We start from the raw sequence: 23,402 nt of genomic DNA on the forward strand, positions 1-23,402 counted from the left end.
CTAGGTTAAATTTGACAACCATCTACATGTCAAAAATTTAAATCTTATTATAAATAGGATATACATCTAAAAATAATTCAATAAATACCACATAAAATATCCATTTAAATTATAATATTTGGAGATATAAATCATCCATTTTTTAAGAAATTAAAATAAAAAGCTGAAGTTAATATAACACTAAATAAATGGAGATAAAGGGAATATAAATAATTTTAGATGTCATAAATTAAATTATAATTATTTTGTAGTGGACATCTATCGGCATTTCTTTAGATAGATTTATTTAAGATGTCCATACTACTAGTACATATAGAAATACAAATAAGAGATTAACTACAAGAAGTAAATAAATAAAAGTAGTTCTCAAGATATAATACTTGGAAAATACTTATCTCTTGTAGTCAAAGGATAATGCCAAAATGATGAATCCCCTTAGGATTGAGATTGATTTTAGTATAAGAGAGATCCTCCTCATCAAGACTCTACTTCACATACTTATTTATCTTTAACACACACACACACACACATTATATCTAAATATATAACATATCATTATATCAGTAAATCATATATAATTGTAACAGATTTCCACAATCCATGCTATTCTTATTTGTGTTTCTGGTGAGATTGTGTGTAAGTTTTTCAGCATCAACGTTTCGGATCATACTCCATGATCCATCATCAGGATGAGAGAGCTAAGAAAAAACATGGATCATAGAGTATGATCCAAAACGTTGATGCTGAAAAACTTACACACAATCTCACCAGAAACACAAATAAGAAAATCACACACACACTATATCTAAATATATAACATATCATTTTATCACTCAATTATTTTGTTGTGTGCATATACATATATATATATATATATATATATATATATATATATATATATATATATATATATATATATATATATATATATATATATATATATATATATATATATATATATATATATATATATTTCAGATTAAAATCTGAATATATATAACTATCTTTTGAATTCTGACTTTATTATGAATGGTATGCTCTCATTTTATATTCACCAATTCCAAACTCTAGTTCTTTTGCTTGTTATATTTATTATATTCTCATCTCTGTATGTATAATCTTATCACCTTATTTTGTTGGGTGTACATATTCGGTATTATAGAGTGCTCCTTCTCATACTATGGAGATATATTTCAATTATTTCTATTGTCCCTCCTATATTGGTCTCCAATCGAAATAATACTTGTCCACAATGCTGCAAGCTTCGTGAGGATCCGCTGTCTTCTAACATTGGCATCTATATTTTTGAATGTGCATGTTATTCCAACACAATTGGTCCTCGGTCTCTGCTCTATGCCAATAATCTGCTACGATAACGAAAACACTAGATTACAAGGGTCTTCCGTCAATTAACATGATTTGTATGCTAAGTTGCCCAGTTGTTTTATTCTCCAAAACTTCTTTGGTCTTCCATCTTCCTGCTTATATGCCTCTTTCCTTAGTGGTATATTATAGGTTGTATGAAATTTATTCCGGATCCTACTTGTGCATCAGTTCCATCTTCTAGATTAATAGTTCAAGGAGTATGAGCTGCATAGTATCATCGAATGAATATATGTTGCATTTCCAACACCGAAATGCAAGGGAGGACCGATTCAACGTATTTTCCACTGACATGCCACCCCTACCTCCATGTATCTCTTGAGACATAATCCTTAGATTTGTTTAGTCACGTATATTTCTATAGTTCTCACGGAGTTTCTATATTTTGTTTTATAGTTTCCAATGTTCCCATTCTCTGTAGTTAGATGCTTTGTCCTTATTGAGCGGTCTCCATTCTCACATGGATGATTGAATTCCAAGGAGCTCTGTAGTGACATGCATGTTTGTTTTATATCTCCTGCCATGTGTTCGTTGCAAATATATATTATCATTCCCTATTTGAATGGATCAGCAACTAGGGCACATTTTGTTATCTAAATTCTTCCCATAATGCTCTTGAATGATCTCCATAGACTTTCGTAAACCACTACCATCGGTAATCTACCATCTTTGAGTGATGATTTTTTAATTGTCAATAATTCTCTACGTAGGCTTAGTAGTTCAAACTTCGACCAATAAATACATAGCCAAGTTGCCCACAAAGTTAGCTTGGTCAACATCAAAATAAGCTCATAGTGATATTACTCCTGAGAAGCATTTTTCATACTTCTACATCATTGATCTCATCACAGCAATCTATAGGCTCTCCTGGCAATATCAAACATGGGAGGATCTCCATTTCCACGTTGGTTTATTCAAAACCTTTCTGATCAATTTTATTTTTGTATCCTCCAATGAACTTGGCTCTGATACCATGTTGATTTAATAAGAATTACTGCAACTAAAATAGCATTGGATGTACGACTCGTGTTTTCCGAAGAGAGCAATCCCTAGTATTTATATTGACGGGACATGTCTAATCGTTATTAGATAATTAATATAATAATAAATTTTAATTATAGTTATATATATATATATCATTATTATATTAATTTCTCTCACATAATAATACTTAGATATATATAAATTTATATCTCATATATAATAAATCCATATATGTATGTGTGCGCGCGCGCGCGTGTGTCTATACATACACACACACACACACACACACACTCTATAGTGTATTGTCTCATAGGTTTATCCGACTGAAGCTACCAAATATCAATAATTCGCATGTGGGGTTGTGGTTTTATTATGTCAATTGTTTTTTGCAAAGTTTAGTGTTTCCAAGGGTACATCAGTGGCTGCCATGGCAATGGGAGATATGTGGGTACAAGTTTCTTTGTAATTTCAATTTCCATTGGCCTTAGGAGGGATGTCAAGGAGAGGATGTAATTTGGGTATCGAGACATTAAGTAGTTTAAAGCTTCTAATATCCTTTGGATAAATAATGCTATATTGTATACTCCACTTCAAGTAGGAAATGAGCAAGGGAGGATCAAGTTACAATCCCTGGTTGAGTGAATAAACACCCCACTGATATCTTTCCCCCAATATTGTTGCTCGGAACAAAGAACACCAAATGCACATTCTGCATGCTAAGTTAACAATATGATTTCTCCCTTCTATGTACTTTTATATATGATGTTACTTACAGATGTAGATTAGATTTACTTCATTGCAAAACAAGTTTAGTTTATTTTTAAGATTATAGTTTCAAAAAAACATGTAAGTGATTATATTTGTATGTTAGAATTAAATATCTTCTTTGTTAGGTACTTCAATTTCAAATTCTTTGTAAACTAGCCGTTAACTCCTATTTCACATTTGTGCTTGTTACAATATTGCCACAACATTGGTTCAAACTGAAATCAAGCAATCATCCCACAAGGAATTCCACATGAGATGTATATGTCCAATGCAATAGTTTTATCAATGTGGAGAAAACTTTGTCCGAAACTTCATCTGATGTATTCTTATGCTGATTTAAGGCCCAAACTATTGTTGTGGACATTTATATGGCTACCCCTGAAAAGGATATTTCCTACTTATCTAGAATACAATTGAAATTTCTATTCTCTTTGATTTGCAATCATATTCTATTCTGATTTAAAAGCTCAATAAGAGACAACTAACTTTATGCGTTGTACATCTTTAAGGAAATTTCAACAAACAAACACTTTTGGTTATATGCTTTGCTAATTTGGTTTCAAGGTTAGCCCCATGTGTATGCCAAAAATTAAAGCATGCACAACAATTTGTCTCAATTAAAAATACTTAGGAAATCTAGTCCATATCTAAAATATGATAAAATGATTTAGTTCCTAAATTTGCTCAAGAAGTTTGCAAATTCAGCACAAACACCCAAAACAAGTTTGAGGAGTCGGCAGATGCAAAAGCTTAAAACCTCAGGAAATCAAGATGAAGTGAAAATTAATCAAGAGGTCTATAAAAATTAATTAAATAAATTACTAATACATTGTTCCTCTCTATAAGTCCATCCATGAACTGCATGAGCTTCAAATTTTTTGCTGATGCGGAGTTCCTTGTGGCAATTTGTGCATAATTTATACACTATTTGTGCTTGAGCCATTCAATCAATTCATTACTCTATAATCTTGTGTAGATCAGAAATGATTTTTTATGATACAGATGCATTAAAGAAACTAATGTCTCTAGAGCCTGGTCCTAAACAGAAATTACAAACTTACAAAAGAATATAACTTCAATATCACACAGAAAGAAAATGAAAATCTGCAGATATCACAGAACCACTTTTCACTCTGTGTCATGACCGTAGCTCATATTCCAAAACTCAATTTCATTCCTTAAAACATTTGTAAAGGTTTCCTCTGCTTTGTGTTGTACATCATGAGTAGCATTGTCTAAAGCTCTATCTGCAATTTTCTGGAGAGACGTGCAATACTGCTTGAACCCTTTATTGCCCCATCGTTGACAAGCTTCAAGAAGTGATGGTGGAGTCTTAGCATCAGATTCAAGACAAGTCGCAAAACTATCACAATATACCACTTCAATTGTCCAGAATGCCGCAATTATTACAGCATATTCAACATCCGGTTGCATAAGACTTTCAAGCAACCTGTTAGTGGGTATTAGAAGAGGAATAACACCAATTAATTAAAAGAATATTACTCGGTCTAGGCCATCATCAATAAATCTGAAGAAACAACCACTGTTGTTCTTATCCAATCTTAAATAAACTACAAATGGAAAAAGAATATGGTGTATGCTACAAAACGAATTACAAAGAACCTGCAATAGTCTTGGTTTGCCTTTTGAGGGTCGCAATTTATAAGATCAACTTCCCAATTTGATGCTTCCTTTTTAAACCAAGAAATTTCTTGTTCTAAGGCAGCCAGGCCACCAAGTATGATTTCTATATCTCCAGTGGAGGTTTTTGGTGTCTTCAGCAGCACACTCGCCAGAAAGTGCACAAATTCCCTTACGAATATATAATCTTGCCTCTGCAATTAGTTATATGACAAAAGCAAGAAAAAGGATCCACAGCTTCATAAATGTGTGAGCTATCCTATAATAGCAATAATGGAAACACAATAGAACCAAGGAAAAGCAAAGAAGTCCGTTAGATAGAACTTCCATGGAATTTTCTCATTGATGCCTGACACTGAAAATACTGAAACAGTATAAAATAAATTTAAAATTAGATAAATGAAGATTCCACAAATGGAGGAAAAGAATTCTATGATCAGAAGAAGCAATGCGAAAAAGTAAGGAATATAGATATCCTTTCCCTACCACAGGCATTTCATAAAGTCTTCTTATCCTTGGTTCAGTTTTGTTGGAGATTGTAATCCCAACTACTCACTTAAATTTCCCTGCTGCTTCTATCAACTCTGTGTCCTTTTTAAGTCATATGTCAGTAAGCATTGAAACAGTAATCCTTATTAAGTTTCTATATAATGAATCATCATGTTTTTGTTCTGCACTCTCCTGATGAAGTCAAGCCATCTGAGGGAGCAATAATGTTGATGACAAGAAGATTGCAGAAGAAAAAAAAAAGCAATTGCTAGGACACGAATATTGGATTGTTACAGTAATTTAGGTTTAGGTTGGAAGTATAGATTTACAAATTAGTTGAATTTTAGTTTAAGGGAAGTAATTCCCGTAGACAGATCTTATAAGGGAAATTACGGCTTTAAAAAACATTGCATTGTAATGTAAAATTCATCCAGTAGAAATCTAATTATGCTCTCATCTGAATGAGTATTTGAATATCAATCTATCATGAATGAGTATTTGAATATCAATCTATCATGCTTTACTGCTGCGCTTTCATTATGGTGTTGTAGAACTGGTATGGCTGACGTAGACTGTACAACCTCCATAAAGGGAAGTGAATTATGGCCTAATCAAGGTTGGAAATTACTGACAAATCTGCAAACACAAATCAACACTTTATAAGGGTACAAGACTCCAAATGGTGTGGCATGCTTGAGATGGTACAGCTATGTCCGTGCATTGATACAGCAGCTGGAAACGAGAGGAAACAATGATAAATCGACCATATACGGCCCGAAAATCTTCTAATATAAATATGACCTGTCTTCCAAATGAAGAATGCCTCCACAAATGATTTTAAGTGATCCTGAAATTGCTAATTTATTAATTAAAAACAGTAGTGACACTAACAATAATATTCAATTCTCAAAATGTTGAAACCTCCATCAAATTACTGTTGTTTCAATGTAGCAAACTCCAATACCCCTGCAAATCAGTACACCAGATGGAATCACCCAAATGTGGAAATCAAAATGGTTTTTGTCCTCTTAAATCTTGAATTAACCAAGGGTTTTCACCCTCAAATACTCTAGATTGAACAAACTACTCAAATCTGAAAATTGGACTTGAATTGTACCCGAAATGAAAATAGATACCTCCTTGATATACTTTTTCCAATGTGGCCTCTGAGTCCTAAATTTCCCTCCAAGTATTTAAAAGTATTGTTTAACTTTTATTTATTTTATTTTATTTATTTATTTTAGCTTTAAAATACATTTTATGTTAATGTGTTTAAAAATATTTTTTTATTCTAATAATATTAATTATGCTGCCCCTTAAACTAAAACTGACAGGCCCAACTTTCAAAAAATTACTATAATTTATTTCCCTTTTTTTCCATAAAGCCTACAGGAAATGAAATAGGGTAGAGATCTTCCCCGTGGTTTCATTTTGAAAAGGGGGGACATGACATATGAAAGGTCTACTTGTCACTCACTGCATTTAAGTGATGCTAGATGGAAGAAGCTTGTACTTAATTGCACAGTTTCCTACACAATAACTTCCCAATTTAGTGCCTCCTTTCTTAAACATGGAATTACTTGATCTAAGGCAGCAAGACACCAAGTATAACATGTATTTCTCTACTAGAGATTTTTAATGTAATCAGCATCACAGTCACCACAAAGCACACAAATTATCTTACAAATATATAATCTTGGTTCTGCAAAGAGTTAGATGCCAAAAGCTTGAACAAGCTACAAAGATTGATAAAAATGTTTGCATCCAATTGTTAAGTAACATGGATCGGTTTCTGCAAATGTAACTACAGTGCCATTGTTATAGGTGTGTTCCAAATGCAGAGCCCAATCTCCTATAAATATAAGAGTAGGAGACATGTCTCTATGATTAATCATTATTAGTTGATATATACTAACAATATAAATCACAATATAACATATGTATTATTTATAATATATATATATATGTTGGTAAACAGATTTGTCACTGTAGAAATTGCCCAACGGAGTGTATGTGGCAAACCATTCACAACAGTTGGATAGGCCCTTGATATCTGGCCTTCCTCTGCGTTTAGAGGGGCAGCTCCCTCGTAAGATGAAACTTTAGATTTTTTGATAAAGATAAGAAGAGCTTAGAAAATAGGAAGGAAAACCATTGACAGCGAATGCACCACACGCCTTCAACGTTTTCATAAAAAAAGATGTAAACTATTTATGAGAGCTATCAAGGACTACGCTTGAGAACTTTCACCAACACAATGCTAATTCAACCATCCACAAATACTCACATCATATCATGAAAGTAATCATAGATGAATCAACACTTTAACAATCCAGATTCCTTGGAGAGAGAACGCTAAATGTACTTCCTTTTATTTCTTGCACCAAGAAAGAAAGAAATAACTGATTACACAAAAACAACAATTGTACACACTTTCCAAAAATTGCTTTATGATCAGAGCATAAGTGTTCCCCTATATCCAAGTCCAAAAAGTCCCTTATTACATTGATCTCCAAGAATTTATAGCCAATCTAGAATAACTAACTTTTCGGGTTCGTAACTACCCAAAAAGTTAGAGTTTGGACTACTTGAAGATGATTCATAACCAACTCTAACCCTTGAAGCATAACTACGGTTAGAAAAATGAAAACTAGAGTTAATTCTAAAGTTGACCTTTTTACAAAATACATCAATAAAATTCTAAGACAACTTTAGACAGAAATACTTTTAACTTCTAATTCTTTGAACTCGTTCCTTGATCTGTAGGTGCTACCAGCAACTGAGTCAAGTTTGCCTTGTACGCTCTGAATGATTTGATGACTTGAGCCAAAGTTTTCTTCTTAATGACGATTGAACTCTGCATCTTCAGCTTACACAACTCGTCTCTTTCTAATTTCATCCAATTCTGTGACACAACCTGACAAGTTTTGAGTACAGGAGTTCAATGCTACTGAGAGACTGCTCAATCTCATCATAACACTAGCATCTGAACTTTGTTTACTGCCAAGTTCGATGTTGATTTTTGTTTCTATGCATTTCAAGATGGAAGATATGTCTGGATTTTGAGTATGTTCACTAATAGGAATACCTTCTACGATCATTAGTATTTCCCCCAAGGTCTTCTTTTTCAGTAACTTGCATGAGTTTAAGAATTGTTCTCCTTCACTCAATTGTTCATTCATACTATCATTCTTCCATCGGATGTTTTCCAGCCATATATCAATTTGTTGTTCTTCTCCAGTACTGATTAACTTTAGTGACTTGACTATATTGTTGTCCATGCCTTTAATCTCTACTAAATTGGCATCAATTTCTCTCCAGAATGTTTGTTGTTCCTTGAGAGTTGTCAATTCTTTTTTAATGCTTTGTTGTATATAATCCACTTTGGTAAATGTACCTTGAACATCTTGAAATAAGATTGATGCCTGTTCTTTCATGCTTTTTACCCACGCTTTCACCATTTTACCATAAGTTTGACATTCTCCTATGTTTTGAATGGTTTCCTCATCAAACATCTTCTTCGGATCTTCTGTACTTTCTGTGAATGAACTAGGATCTAGAAAGGAGTCACCAACCATCAATCTGATGCATGAAGAAAGAGCTTGGACTTGACACTTGAGCTGATTCTTAACTTGCTTATCTCTCCTTGATTGTTCTATTAGGACGGCAACTGACACTTGAAAATTGTGTTCTTTCCCTTCACGGGTAGTCCGGCCTAGATCCACTTTAGTGATGCTAAAATCAGATTCATTTGCCTCATTTATGTCCTTCTCTGTGACTGGTTGTGCAATTTCAACAGATAAAGTACCTGAAGTAGGGTTCACTGCTAGTCTGGAATCAATTTTAGTCTTCTTTATCTTTGTACTTCTATGCATTAAGTCAGCTACAACATCTAGATTGGGCGCCTCCAATTGAATCATCCTTTTCTTCTTTCTCTCTAAACTTTGTTGTAACCAAGATGTTGAAATACTAGCAGATGGGCTGATTAGTGAAGGAACCTATAAGACTGTAGATGATAAGTTCAGGTTATGGGCATTTTCTACAACTGGCTCCTCTTGGATTGCTTCTGTGCTTTCAGGAGACAATGAGTGTGCAGGAGATGCTATGGATTGAATCATCTCATCTACAAATGAGCGTAAAGCATTCATCTCAGGAGCTTCATCGATCATCTGTTGAATTGGCTTTAAGGTCTTCTCCTTGGGTTTTGATCTCTTCTTCCTAGTGATCACATTGAGTTCACATGTTGAAACTAGGTTAACTCGTTTATCTGGATCTTCATCATCATCTCCCCCTTGTGTGCTATGCAAAGAGCCTGAGGATGTAGGAATAGAAGATGGAATGGCTGGAACTGATGTTCCTTCTTGAGAAATATTATTATTATTTACACTACTTCCTGTTGACTTAGTAGTAGTGGCTTCTTTGACTTTATTCTTTAACCAAGTCTCAGTTCGTTGAATCACAAAGAAAGTCCTTTCCTTGAGGTCTTTCAGTTCTGGCAGCGACCAATTGATATATGGCAATTCTAGTAATTGTATCCGGTCAAAGAAGTAAGGATCAATCAAGTTTGACCCGTCCTCCGTTATGCTTGTCACATCCCATCCCATTTTGTAATCAATGATTTGTTGTATTGTAAATCTCATCTAGTCCCTTTTTCTAACTTCAAAATCATTCTCACAATTCGCCCAATAATCTTCCAATGTGGGGAAATGGAGATAGCCAGGTCCAAGTGCCAAGTTATTTTTAACATACCCGCTACCATCAAATGGAAAGCGACCGTAGAAAGAGTGTAGAGTTATGTTCACCATGGATCTCTCAATATTTTGAGCATTCGAGGAAGATAAACAACTGTAATGTCCAATGCCAATTGGGAAAGGGGTTGATCTTTTGTTCTTGCACTTTTTGTTTACTTGACCAATTTGCCTGCAGACTTCTGAAAGTACCAACCTATCATCTACGAAGCGAGGCACCATGAGAGGACAATCTTGGAAACCTCCGATGCGAATGTAAGTGAATTGAGGGTATTGTATGAAGAAGCTACCATAAATACTAATGAGACTGGCTACTTCAAGAGAAATTCGAAGCCCTATGTCTCCTTGTAGCTCCTTGGCAGTGAGCATAGAAAAAGCATCATTCACCCAGCGGAAGTGTGCATTGCTCTATTTTAATTGCAACGGGGGGTAATAGTTATAAATTTGAGTGGTTAAGCTATACTCCCCATAAGGATTTAGACCAGGCCATGACTTCATACTTGCAATTGCATACATTAGATATGAGGACATGTAAAATCCTTGGTTTGCATTGAATCTTGTCAACTGGTAATGGAAGGCATCGCTAATCATCTCTCCCCAATCTATAAATTGTTTCCCAGTGGTGATGGTATTAATATACAAAAACATCCAATCTTGAAAATCTTCAGCTGTCTAATTTCCCACCACTCTATTGAGAAAAACAATCATATCAGAAATGTCTTCATTAAAGATATTCCTACGTAACATTCTTGGCAACTGTGATTGTCCTCGCCTGGGTTGATCGAGCCAACTTTTAGCAATAACATTGAGACATGTTTCCTTATTCTGATGGAAATAACCTTAGGCACCTTCTTTAGAAATTTTTGTGAACTCCTCTCTTATGGGCAATCTGAAAGTGATGGATATAGATATTGGGTCCAACCTACCTCCTGCAGTCTTGATGTCCCTCGAATTCTGATCATATGCCTTGATACATTCTAAAACCAATTCCACACATTGAACTGCAAGTGGATGTCCCCCTGCATGGGCCAGACTACTTTCCAGCGTTCGACGTGCCAGGGGTGATTTATCTTCTTTGCTCATCACCTTCCAGAAGTCTGCAATTTCTAAATGCCCCATCTTTGTGTCAGATATTTCGGGGAGCGTGATTTTTAGTATTATAGGAGGTTCTTTACCCTGAAAATTATATCTCATATTATCACCTGTCAAGGGCTGTCCTGGCAATGGTGCGGAGTCAATTGTCACTTTTCTTTGTATTAAACTTGGTGTTGTGTTTTCTTCAGGCAATCATGTAACTTCATTAAAATCTTTTCTTCATTTGGAGAATTCAACTCTCATATGACACAGAGGCAAGCATTTTATCAAACAATTCTCCTGAAATATGTATGGTTTTGCTTCCTCTGTTTCAAGTTATCAGCTGGAACAAGGTTAAGATTGATATTTTGACAACCGGGCTTTATCGTAGCATAGATTAGTTCCTAATTTGCTTGAGGTGTACAACATTTCATCAAATGGTTCATAAGCCACATCAGATACTCCACCATTACTACTCCTATGACCTCTAACGAAAGCTGAAATGAGAGATCAAATTGTCGAACAATTCACATGCTTTCTCTTCTTGACATATTACCTCTTTGTTGGACAGTGCGGGTTATATGAAGACATGTCAAAACACTTTATTTTGATAGCGTTGATCACTTTAAATTATGGTGCTTGGCTAAGGTCTTCAATATTTCCACATTTATTCTCCAACATGCGACAGCTTAGAAGTGTTCCTGTTCGCAGTCAGGTTATTCATTTTGTTAAACAAATAGTAGGCACCTTTAAGAAAAAAAAATATGCACTTCTTCCTAATGGCGGGGTTGCCTACTTTTGTTTGGTCTTCAAATTATCTTCAAATGTCCGCTCTCGTGTTGGTTCGAAGTTTCTATGAGCGGCTTAGACAAACCTGCTTCAAGGCAAAGTTTATTCAAACAATCGAATGTAAGTGTTCTTCATTCACTCCGCTGACTGTATGGTATCGCCTTCAGTATCTGTCTCTTCAACGAAATCCATGATTTTCCAATCCTGAGAACACGTCTACAAACAATCCTTCGCTGCCTTTGGAGGAAATACACGAGAAGTGGTACAGAAATCGTTTTCAAATGCTGCAAATATGGGAGACAACTGAATGATAATACTGAGAAACGACACAGCTATCTCTTTCCATGACTTGGTGCTAACATCTGCGACCTTTTTGTGCTCCTTGTGGCATGTCCCAAACAAGTCTTACAAGGTCTTCTAATCACGAAACAATTTCCCCTGCACACTTTCGCGAAATGAAGACCAAATCCTTATAACCCTTGTCTAGACGAGGATGACCGAATGTGTGTCTACAAAAAAAGTTTGCTGCCTTGATGTGTTCTCATTCCTTTAACCTCGTAACAAACAGTAATACCAGTGTTTATCAGCAAGCCTTTGTCGCGGGTTAGGATTTCCTTGAATAGGAGGAACTCAAACCACTACTTTTCGTTGACATCGTCGATAACTACAAGGAAACGGTCAGAACTGCAACTGCTCAGCCATCTTTTGAGATTGCCGCCTGCAGAGTTGGTTCATCAATTCTTTGCTTAACACTTCTGTGTATTTGTTTGAGGACTCATATTTATATAAACGAAATCATCCATCATCATCCATCCTTGTATTTCTCCACCTCAAATGCATTTTAACCTAACTTGGTGCTTGTTTTTCTTGCTATTACCTTTAAACTCATCCTGATTGACCTGTGAACTTTATTTCCAGCCAATAGTTGTTTTAACAGGTAGGTTTCGGGATTGGGGAATTCGGGTTAGGATTAGGTTAAAAAGTTTGAGTACGGGGAGAGAGAGTATGGCTGGTACGTGGAGAGAGAAAACATTGAGGAGAGAGAGAGTGAAACTCAAACCCAAACCAAAACTCGTACTTCTCTCTAAAGGTTGGAGTACGTGGGGAGAGAAAAATATGGGGAGAGAGAAAATTTAAATTTTCTTTATGACCAATCTCTCTCTCTCTCTTTCAGATTAATTAATTTAATTAAAAACTCTCCAAAAAATGTTTGGGTAACTATATATATATCAACATTGTATCTTATGATTAAATCAATCTGAATGTAGCTATAATCTTAACACTCCCTCTTAGCTAGGGAGGATCTGCTATGGAACACAATATGCTCTCAAGCATATGGAGATATATCATCTCAATGTGATATTCCTAGAATGGCATATTTACAGTTATCAACATAAATCCATCAACACACACATATATATATATTAACATATATTACATATGGAATTTGCTTCAATTCACTATGAGGCTAAATTTCTCAACACTCCCTCTTTAGCAAAGAGAGAATTAAAGCAATTATAATACAAGATTTGAACACCACTTTAAGTGTGGTCTAAGATAGATTTAAGTTCTAGTGTCTGGCAAGATCCGGCCCGAAGAACCATAACAAATTGATTTTTATGGTGTCCAACAAAATCTGGCCCCAAAAACCACAACGAGTTTATTATCAAGGTGTTTGGCAAAATCCGGCCCAAAGAACCAAAATAACACTTGCTCCAACACATTTTGGTGTTAGGAGCTGGATCAACTATTGATAAAGTCGTCACCTTACAATAGTTACCTTCTAGTTGATACGTTCGTTATCATGACTTCCAACACTTTGGGACAACAACTTAATGAAGTTTGTCATGATAACAAGTCTACCATTTATAAGATTGTCACCTTACAATGGTTACCTTTTGTTTCTATATGTCACTGAAAAATCGTCACCTTTCATTACATATCATATGTGAAATAGTAACCATCATGAACCCAATCAGAGGGTGGTACAAAGGCTTTTACCTTATTTTTCTCTCACAAAGAGGAATGCACAATGAGTTTCACTTAGAACTTCTCCTCTCATAGAGAAAATATCATTCACAAAGGATTGCACCTCAAAAATTCTCCCTCTAAACAATGATCTTGAGAAGTTGGGTCCAATAGTTACTCCCTTAAGAGGCTCTCTTCCCCAAAGATTCTTGTCAGACTCACTCTGAATCTGATATCTAATTTTCTGGTGATAATTCATCACTTCTTTATGATATACATAGGAGTAGGCCCATCAAAATCATAAAGTCACACACATGTATTTCTAGACTTCCTCTAAGTATTAATCTTCTAAGCTCCTATGTTGCTTTAGAAAAAGTGTCATTCTGCCTCTTAAAGTAGAAGAATCTCAATCATCAAAGATGTTTGCTTCAATAGCCTCATTTTATCCGTCTTGATCATCAGGGTAAGAATATCCTCAAACATAAAGGAAAAGATCAAGGCAAATAACCCTTATAGTATGTATAGAATTATGAGAGAGACTACAAGGAGTAGATAAATGTAAAAGATAAGAATACTTATCTGCACATGAAGATTCAGAAATTGTCTTTTTTAGATTATTTGAGAATGGAACACCTCCCCTCTAAATAAGGTTCAAGTGGGAATGGAACATTGACTATTATTCCCCCCACAATGTAAAATTTCCACTCATTGTTATATTGTTGAACAATTTTGTATCAAATATGACAACTCCTTTCTAAGTTCCAATTTGTTCTTTTCGTCCATTGAAGGTCCAAACATTCATTTAGTTTAACAGTAGAAGTGAACATGTCCTTCCATTATATCAACCTCATCCATAATATGCCAATATCTTGATTGATTATGATTGTGCCACGTGTATGAATCTACAACTCATACGTCGAGTTTCATTCATCAAAGAGAGACTCGTAGATGGTTCGAATGAATTCTCAAAAACTTCATTAACGTCCTGCAACAACTCAAATTTCCTTTGTTCTGCTCTGAATATATATTTTAATAATTTGTACTGTTAATACTGCTTGCTCCAACGATGTGCTCTTTTACATAAGTTTTTTATTCCAACTCTACACACTGCTTCTTATGTCTGTCATCCTTGTTACTATTTCTTTATATTTATATGCATCCTACGAGTGTGACTTTTCAACCTTAAAAATACATTTCTTTTTGTGGCATCATTTCAACTTATTAACAAATCAGCTAATAAAAAATGACTTCTGAAAGTTTAGATTTGTTAATATAATCTTGATACTACACACAAAGATAGTGGTCTATATTTTCTTTTTATTGGTGACATAGAAACTTATTCAAGTTATGTTCCTTCGTATCACTCCTCCATATTCTTTCTTTCTGCAGGAAGCATCATGTTGTTATTTTCCAGACTTAAATTGCTTACTCAGTGTTTTATCGGGCCAGTATAAATATATTGCTGCTGCTATTAAATTGATTATTAAAACTCCACAGAGATTTATTATTGCTGTTCCAGAATACTCACCATTCACCAATACGCATAGAGCAGTTACTTCTATATGCCTTCAATGAAATCTATTGTTGTAGGACACACTGAGACTGGATAATATAATGACTACCGTCAATTATTTCCAAAGAATAATTTTTCTTTGTGTGTCAACCACATATGCATCTCACGTAACATACTTGGCAGGATTTGTATTGCACGGTTTCCTTATTATTTTTATTTCTATTAATATATCACTGAGACTAGTTGCTCATACTTCTGCACTCTTCTATCGAAAATATCTTCACTGTGACATGGAGTCTTCAATAATTTCAATCACCCTTAAAGATTCTATAGACTTTGATCACCTTCACAAAACAAATGGTATTCTGATGTGGATGTGTTGAATAGATAAGGTTCACAGAGTTTACCCAACTGTAACTCGACACATACTATTATTCCAGGCTTATACACAATAATGTTTAATGGCCACTTTTAATATAATAAATCGTGGATTTTGAAACTCCCCATGGTATTAACATTTCCGTGTCTTTAATGCTGTCAATACACGTGACATATATAAATATCTTAATCTTCAAAGCCATCATGTTTGTAGTCGTTTCCATCAGACTGTCCAAGTGTGGCGACTTCCATTGATGATGTGGGAACTGCATTCATTTGTTCACTGCTGTTTGAAACCCAATCTGTATCAGAATAAGTTGCAGACATATTGAACTCTAACGTTGCATACTCCAGACGTAGATTCTGACGCTGCAAACTCCAGACCTATCTTGTGCGTGACGTGGCTTTAAAATGAATTCACATGCCTTCTAAAATGGTCACCGTCACTGTTCATTATATTTTCCATTTTATCAGGGCCTCAAGTTATCCCTGATCAAGTTGGTTTAGGTGGAAAAAAAGTTGATATAAATCACAAACTAATACCATGCATTCATATGATCAGAACTGATTCCATAGATTCTAACATGTGCAGGCTCAGTACTTTGGAGTCAATTCTTATTTTAAATCTGCACTCGTTTTACATCTGCAATTAGGCTCTGATACCATGTTGAGTAACATGGATCAGTTTCTACAAATGTAATTGCAGTGCCATTGTTATAGGTGTGTTCCAAATGCAGATCCTAATCTCTTATCCCTCCCTTATTTTCCGTACATCATCTCAGCAGGCACTTATATCTCTCCTGCTTCCAGATGGCACCCACCCTCTTACCCTTCTATTCTTCGCTCCATTACAAGTCTTTATTGATATCGTTTGTCGTTTTCTCTCTTATGCCCCTTATCCTTCCTTTTCCTTCCATTTTTGCCCATGAATAGTAAGGGCTTTCCGATGGTAAGTTACGCTATTCCATCCATGAATCCAACAGACATGCATCAGAAGGCATGCACCCAATGATTGATTCTTTGATCGTTGCATTAACAGAACAGGAGACATGTCTCTATGATTAATCATTCTTAGTTAATATATATTAACAATATAAATCACAATATAACATATGTATTATATATAATATATATGTATAATATATATTATATAATATAATATATATTATATAATATAATATATATTATATAATATAATATATATTTATAATATTATATATATGTAGTATATATATGATATATATATCAACATTGTATCTTAAGATTAAATCAATCCGAATGTAGCTATAATCTTAACAACAATCATAGTAATCATTCTCCAACTAATGGGTATCTTGTATAAACCAAATAAGTTAAAAGTTAAAACTGGATAGAAGCTCAATTAGATGGGTTCCTCCACGTCCTAATTTTCTGAAGTTAAGCGCTGATGGAGTGTCACCTGGAAATCCAGGTATCTCTGAAGCGGGAATATGTATAAGGAATCACAGGGGTTCTATTATTACTCTAATTTCTTCATGTCTTCCATCTCATTCAAATAATGTTGTAGAAGCTTCGGCAGTTCTGTTGGGTTTAGCGGCTGCTTTAAAGATGGGTATTTCCAGGATTCAAGTGGAAGTTGATTCTCTCATAGTTGTGAATGCATGCAAATAGAGAGAAATTCACAATAGAGGTCTAAAATTTATTCTCCAAAAATTTTGGGTGCTGTTGGATAAGTTTCAACCGTTCTTAATCTCTCATACATACCGGGAAGGTAATAAGTTGGCAGTTTGTCTGGAAAATTTGGGTTGTGACTCAGTAGAGGTTTCAATTGAAAATAATATGGAACAAATCAAGCCATATCCCCATATCCCCAATTGTAGAATAACATAAGGCAAGAAACAATACCAACTGCTTAAGGTTTGCAATAATGGATTGTTAGCAGGGCCTCAATCTTGCTCATTTGTTGAACTGGAGCATACAACATTCCACGTCATCCATACGAGCGTCACTTAGTCTGATGCTGGTTTTTCCTAACAAGTAATTTTATATGCAGGTACAAGTTAAAAGGTGTATCAGGTCTACGGAATTCATTACAGACATCGCTCTACAATCTATGATTACAGGGCACGATGCCACAGCCTGCATAATTGAAGGGTTTACTACAGTTCCGCTATTTGTGACAGTTGTGGATTTCTTCCCACATCTTGAGCAAATGAGAGGCTTGCTATAATTCAGTTGTGCGTGATTATTTCAGTTTCTTCTCTATCATGTCATAGTGTAGAACATAGTTCTTCTATAAGAAGAATCATTAACCTAGCAGCTCTCCTGAAAAAGTATTACCAAATAATGCTCTCCTCAAGGCTTGTAAAGGATATGAATTTCGGTAAGGACAAGGGAATGTAAGTGGATTTGATCCATGTCATTTCCTTCAGCGTAGAGGCTCTTTCATGTCTGTTTATAGTGCTAGCCAGAAGTCTTTGGAGAATTTCTTAAGAAGCATGCTGTGTCATAGGTATCTGATGACTCTTTCCCTCAGCCTCATGTGCTATCACTTCAGTCACTGTTCAGTCTAAACCTTAATGCTCCTCAGCGGCAACTCTGCCTGAATACCACGATGAGAATGAGATTCTGGTTTTTCTAGGGCATTCAGATGTAAATTCACATATGGGGTCACAGGCTTATTATGTGAGTCTGTTTTTGTAAAGTTTTGTGTTTCCAAGGGTACGTCAGTGGTTTCTATGGCAATGGGAGATATATGGGTATGGGTTTCTTTGTAATTTTGATTTCCATTGGTCTCTTGACTGCCATGGAAATACATTCAGGAGGGATGTCAAGTAAAGGATGTAATTTGGGTATAGAGGCTTTAAGAAGTTTAGCACTAATGATATTCTTTGGATACATAATGCTATATTGTAAACTCTATATATTAATAAATCTATGGGCTAGTTGCCTTTAGTTTAAAAAAAGATAACGTAAATACAATAGACCCAAGGAAAATGCAAGTGAGTTTGTTAGACAAGTCTGCCATAAAACCAAAGATTGCTGACTACTAGAAAACACATTTGAACTTAAAGGAATGAAGATTCTACAACTCAAGGAATTCTGCGACCAAAGAAAACAACCAGAAAAGAGGAATACGCTGCTCATAAGGTCTTAACAACCTTTGGTTTGGCATATCCGTTTTATGAGCATTTATGCCTCATGGATACTAATTACCACAAAGTTTCATCTCTTCGATCACTTCTACCACTTGTCTCTATGGGAGAACAATGGCAATATAACAGAAAATGCAGCTGCAACTAACAACTGTCACTAGATTCATGGGTAACTTCAAAGCTTGTCGGTCTGAATAAGCTTCAACTTCAAGATTATTAAGAAGCTTTATCTCATCAATCTTCAGAAAATAATATTAGTCAATGCAACTCCAGATTTTTTCTTCAAGAGGGAGATCCAAAAACAATTACCAGTTCACAACCATGACCCTGTTGAATGTCTCATTTAAGATCATTGTTGAAGTTCTAACCCTACAACTTCATCCTCCTCTTAATGAAACCATTTGACCTGAACAAATACAATTTATCAGATGTAGACAGTGGACACATTTAGATAGCACCATTGCTATTTGGAAAGGAATAGAATGGACTAGAGCTTTTGAAGCAATACATCCACTTCTTCAAGATAGACTACACAACTTATTTTAAGATTGAGTGGGCCTTCAGTCAATCAATACATAGAGTTCTTTTGTCAAAACCTTTTCTTCCTTAACCATGAATGCCTACAAAGTTCATCCACTTTGAGATTTTAACTGCATCAAGTACAGTTGTGATTTAGCCCCCTCACTCTACACATTGGCTACAACAGCATTTGGCTACTTATTAGCACATGGATCTCTCAGGGTTTTTCCTTAATACCTATTGAAAAGTATCAGATTCTAATATCTAAAGGAAGAAAACCCAAATTTTAAGATCAAAACATCTATGCTCAACTAGCTTTCAAGCTTTAATTGGACATTGTTTGAACCAGAGATGTCAAAATTTCTTAGTGTTCCTTTCTTCTTTAAAGGTTCACTCTCATCCCTCTGAAAACATTTACAACAAAGAATGGAAAAGAAAATCGCCTCCCTAATTACCAAGCCATGTTGCTGGCTACTAGGTTTTGAAATCTGCAGTTGTAATTTAGCCCCCTCACTCTACACATTGGCTACAACAGCATTTGGCTACTTATTAGCACACGGATCTCTCAGGGTTTTTCCTTAATACCTATTGAAAAGTATCAGATTCTAATATCTAAAGGAAGAAAACCCAAATTTTAAGATCAAAACATCTATGCTCAACTAGCTTTCAAGCTTTGATTGGACATTGTTTGAACCAGAGATGTATAAATTTCTTAGTGTTCCTTTCTTCTTTAAAGGTTCACTTTCATTTCTTTTAAAAACATTTACAACAAAGAATGGAAAAGAAAATCGCCTCCCTGATTACCAAGCCATGTTGCTGGCTACTAGGTTTTGAAATCTGCAATAAAGTGCTTGCTGCTGCACATGTATTCTTCTTCTTGTGGGTGTCCTCAAGGAATATATGGCAAACTAGCTCACCACTGTAATTTCATAAAGTTGCTGGGGATTCTTACTGCACATACAAAGAAGAGGAAGGCATGACATCATTGATGTCCAAAGGAAAGGTATAATCTGTGTGTGCCAAATGAGTAGTCCGACTTGTTGAGAAGCAAGAAACCTAGATAGTCCTCTTCAAATATTGCGTTGAATTAGAGGTAACCTATAATAGTAATGATTAAAAAAATTGTCATGGTCTTGGTCTCTGCAAACTGCTTATTACTATAGTCCAATTCAAGATTACCTGAACTTGTGTGGCTAAAAGTACTTGGAGGTATTTTAAGCTTGTTAAGTGTTTCCTCGAATGAGTTGGCAAAGGGTTTCACATGGGCTCTCTCTCAATTATCGTATCCTACGGTTATCTCTTATTCTCTCCAATAAAGATTTGCCTCTTGCTAAGGTGTTGGCCATCATAGCTCTTAGGCTTATACCAAAAAATTATTTACTCTCTGTCAATTAACATATCCTATTGTGATCTCATATTCTCTCCAATCAAGATTTGCCTATTGCTAAGGTGTTGGATATGAAAGCTCCTAGACTTATACAAAAAAGAATTTATAGTTATGAAACCTTATATCATCTAGATTGAACCTGATGATAATTGTTTCAAGGAGCGTTTTTACTAATCAACATTGACCTCCACTCTTCTCAGAACTCATGAGCTTATGCCTGACGTTATACATCACATATTCAGCCTTCAACCCCTTGGCAGGATTGGCCTTGGAATTGTAATATGCCTTTTAAGAACTAAAATCCTGCGTTGCTTACAGGTTCTTGTCTGGGCTTTTTGACAAGCTTAACCAGAGGAAGGCTTTTGAGTCATTTTGGCTTTATACTATATAGGCATTTTAACATATTTGTGCAGCCAGACAATATTATTGTGTCTGGTTCCCAATTTATTAAGGGCTCTTTCTAAGAGAATGTCTTCAACAGATTAGCACTGCCGGAGCATGTGTTGACTACCCTGACATGCAAATCACCAAGTTTGGATTAAGCATTCCATTCTAGAGCACAAGTAGCCGAGGCATTGTTCAAAGAAACTGTAAATATAAAAGAAATGGGAGGAATATGCCCCACCTATGCCAGACTTAAGAATTCTAAATATCTTCTGTAAACTTTCCCTGCCACTTCAGATACCTGGATATGGGCTCATGTTTTACTTTTTCCCTAGGGTTTCATGTTTCTTTTAAAAGGCATTCCCAAGATGATTGCTTTGTTTGGGAATTTCAGTCACTGTTACACTTTATCACAATTTTGTGTTTTTTTTCTAGAGAAAATATGTTCTAATTTTGGAAATTTATAAATACTTGAAAAACATGACCAATGATTCCAGTGACGCAACTTTTTCATTGCAGGATAAGATTAATGTCATATTTTCAATTTATTACAGATTCAAGTGGAGTCAAGAATGTGGCCTTGAAGTTTCAACGCCCCCAAGATATACTCAATCATTGAGGAAGTGGGATGTCAAAAATGAGCTGTGAATGCCCAAGATGCCCCATTGGCAGAATTGCTTATCTAATGTCTGTTCCTGCTTCAAAGGTCGCTTTCTCTTTCTCACTGAAGGAGAAGTTGAGTCTTGGCCTCTTAGCAAGGCAAGTTTGCCACTGCTGCTACCTTGACCGAGTGGGAAGTGGTTGTTGTTGCTCAAAATGAATAACATTGCACCTTACGAAGCACAAAAAATGGGCTACTGAACAGTCTGCAGTGGAACCTCAGAGTGGGAGCCATTTTCCCAAAGGATAGTTCTACCCCATAACCAGAAATTTATGTGCACATAATGATATGCACATTTGCTGCGTTTTAGAGTTCATCACTCTTTATCCTCAGGGCTTTCAGACTTCAATGTACTCTTCTATTTTCAATATAAGCAAGTTCAATATATAAAACACACGGCTATATGTTAGCTTCAGCTGTAAACCCATCACAATTCTCACAGTGAATTTCTTCTGAATTGTAAATATGGCCGTCTTATTAAGAAGAAAAAATGGTCCAGGTTATGATGTCATTCTAATTAATCTGAGGTGATACCCGATAAGCCTAATTTAGAATACCATGCTTCCAATTTTATCACCCCAATCAAAAGGAATTTCTACAAAAGAAAAAAACTGAGCACCAGACAGAAAGGGAAGATACAGAAAACTCACAAGCCAACGTTTGAAGCAGGTGAAGTCTATGGATCCATTCTTTATGCTTTGTATGAAAGGATGGAAGGTTGCTTCCCTATACAGTTGAGTGTGCCGCTTCAACCATTCGGCTGTGATTGACGAAGATTCTCCTCCACTGGCCATGATTTACTCCCTCGATTCTGACAATTTCCTACGAACCTCTTCAGGGGAGAGTGCCCGCAGAAGCTTAGTGACAACAACTAGTCGGTGCCATTGATTTCAGTTTTTTTAAAGTACTACTAATGGTATTTGTAGGATAGGAAGGTCAATACATGTAAAGAGTCTTGAGAAAAACTGGATATGTTCTAAAATGAGAAGGTTTCCTAAGACGATTGTTAGTCTATAGGCAGGAACCAATGTATATGCAGGAACTAATGTTTTTCATTACATTTTTTTATAACAAATACAATTTACAATTGTAATATTGTGCAAGTATTTTTGGCTGGGGTTATTTTTATTTCTGAATTCAATGAAATAGGAAAAAATATATAATGATAATAAGATATTATTTTTAAGTGAATCATCTTATTTATGAACAAAGGCTTAGATGTATTACACTGAGTAATAGTGTATTTTCATATGTTATATTATAAATAATATGTTATATATTAAGATTTTGATATTATTAAGTCAAATTTGATTATTAGATAATATTAAAGAATTGGTATTTTTTTATTTATATTATGTGTTCTTTTATACAAAATTATTATTATTAATTTAAAATAAATTATTATTACTTTTTAAAAATATTTTTTAAATTATTGATAGTTCATAAAAATGTAATCTCAACAATATATGTACATTCATTTATTTATGATCTTGAGTATTATGTGCAATGGAACTCGTTGTATTTTGAATAATTTTTTATTGAATGTAGTATAATATCTTAGAATTCTAGCTCCAAAATACCA

The 23,402-nt window shown here is 35.0% G+C and overlaps 1 protein-coding gene across 1 annotated transcript; it reads right to left on the minus strand.

Annotated features, from left to right (window-relative positions):
* Positions 1-3,932: 3,932 nt before the first annotated feature.
* Positions 3,933-22,832, minus strand: LOC149575313 (heme oxygenase-like, multi-helical). The gene is made up of 3 exons (XM_089815086.1): positions 22,471-22,832; positions 4,759-4,970; positions 3,933-4,585 (listed from the first exon to the last, which is right to left on the minus strand). Exons 1-3 carry the CDS (start codon positions 22,612-22,614, stop codon positions 4,264-4,266), a joined length of 678 nt encoding a protein of 225 aa, XP_089671212.1. The 5' UTR covers positions 22,615-22,832; the 3' UTR covers positions 3,933-4,263.
* Between the last annotated feature and the right edge of the window lie 570 nt (positions 22,833-23,402).

The sequence above is a fragment of the Cupressus sempervirens genome, chromosome 2 (genome assembly GCF_028749045.1).
Source record: "Cupressus sempervirens isolate cs-2001-9-10 chromosome 2, ASM2874904v1, whole genome shotgun sequence".
Taxonomy (NCBI): Eukaryota; Viridiplantae; Streptophyta; class Pinopsida; order Cupressales; family Cupressaceae; genus Cupressus; species Cupressus sempervirens.

What these genes read in the sequence shown, in the direction of transcription:
- LOC149575313 (XM_089815086.1), bottom strand. Translation starts at nt 22,614, where the DNA reads ATGGCCAGTGGAGGAGAATCTTCGTCAATCACAGCCGAATGGTTGAAG. An exon ending in CCTGCTTCAAACGTTGGCTT is followed by an intron (nt 4,971 to 22,470) that starts GTGAGTTTTCTG and finishes AACTAATTGCAG; the next exon opens with AGGCAAGATTATATATTCGT. An exon ending in GCAAACCAAGACTATTGCAG is followed by an intron (nt 4,586 to 4,758) that starts GTTCTTTGTAAT and finishes ACCCACTAACAG; the next exon opens with GTTGCTTGAAAGTCTTATGC.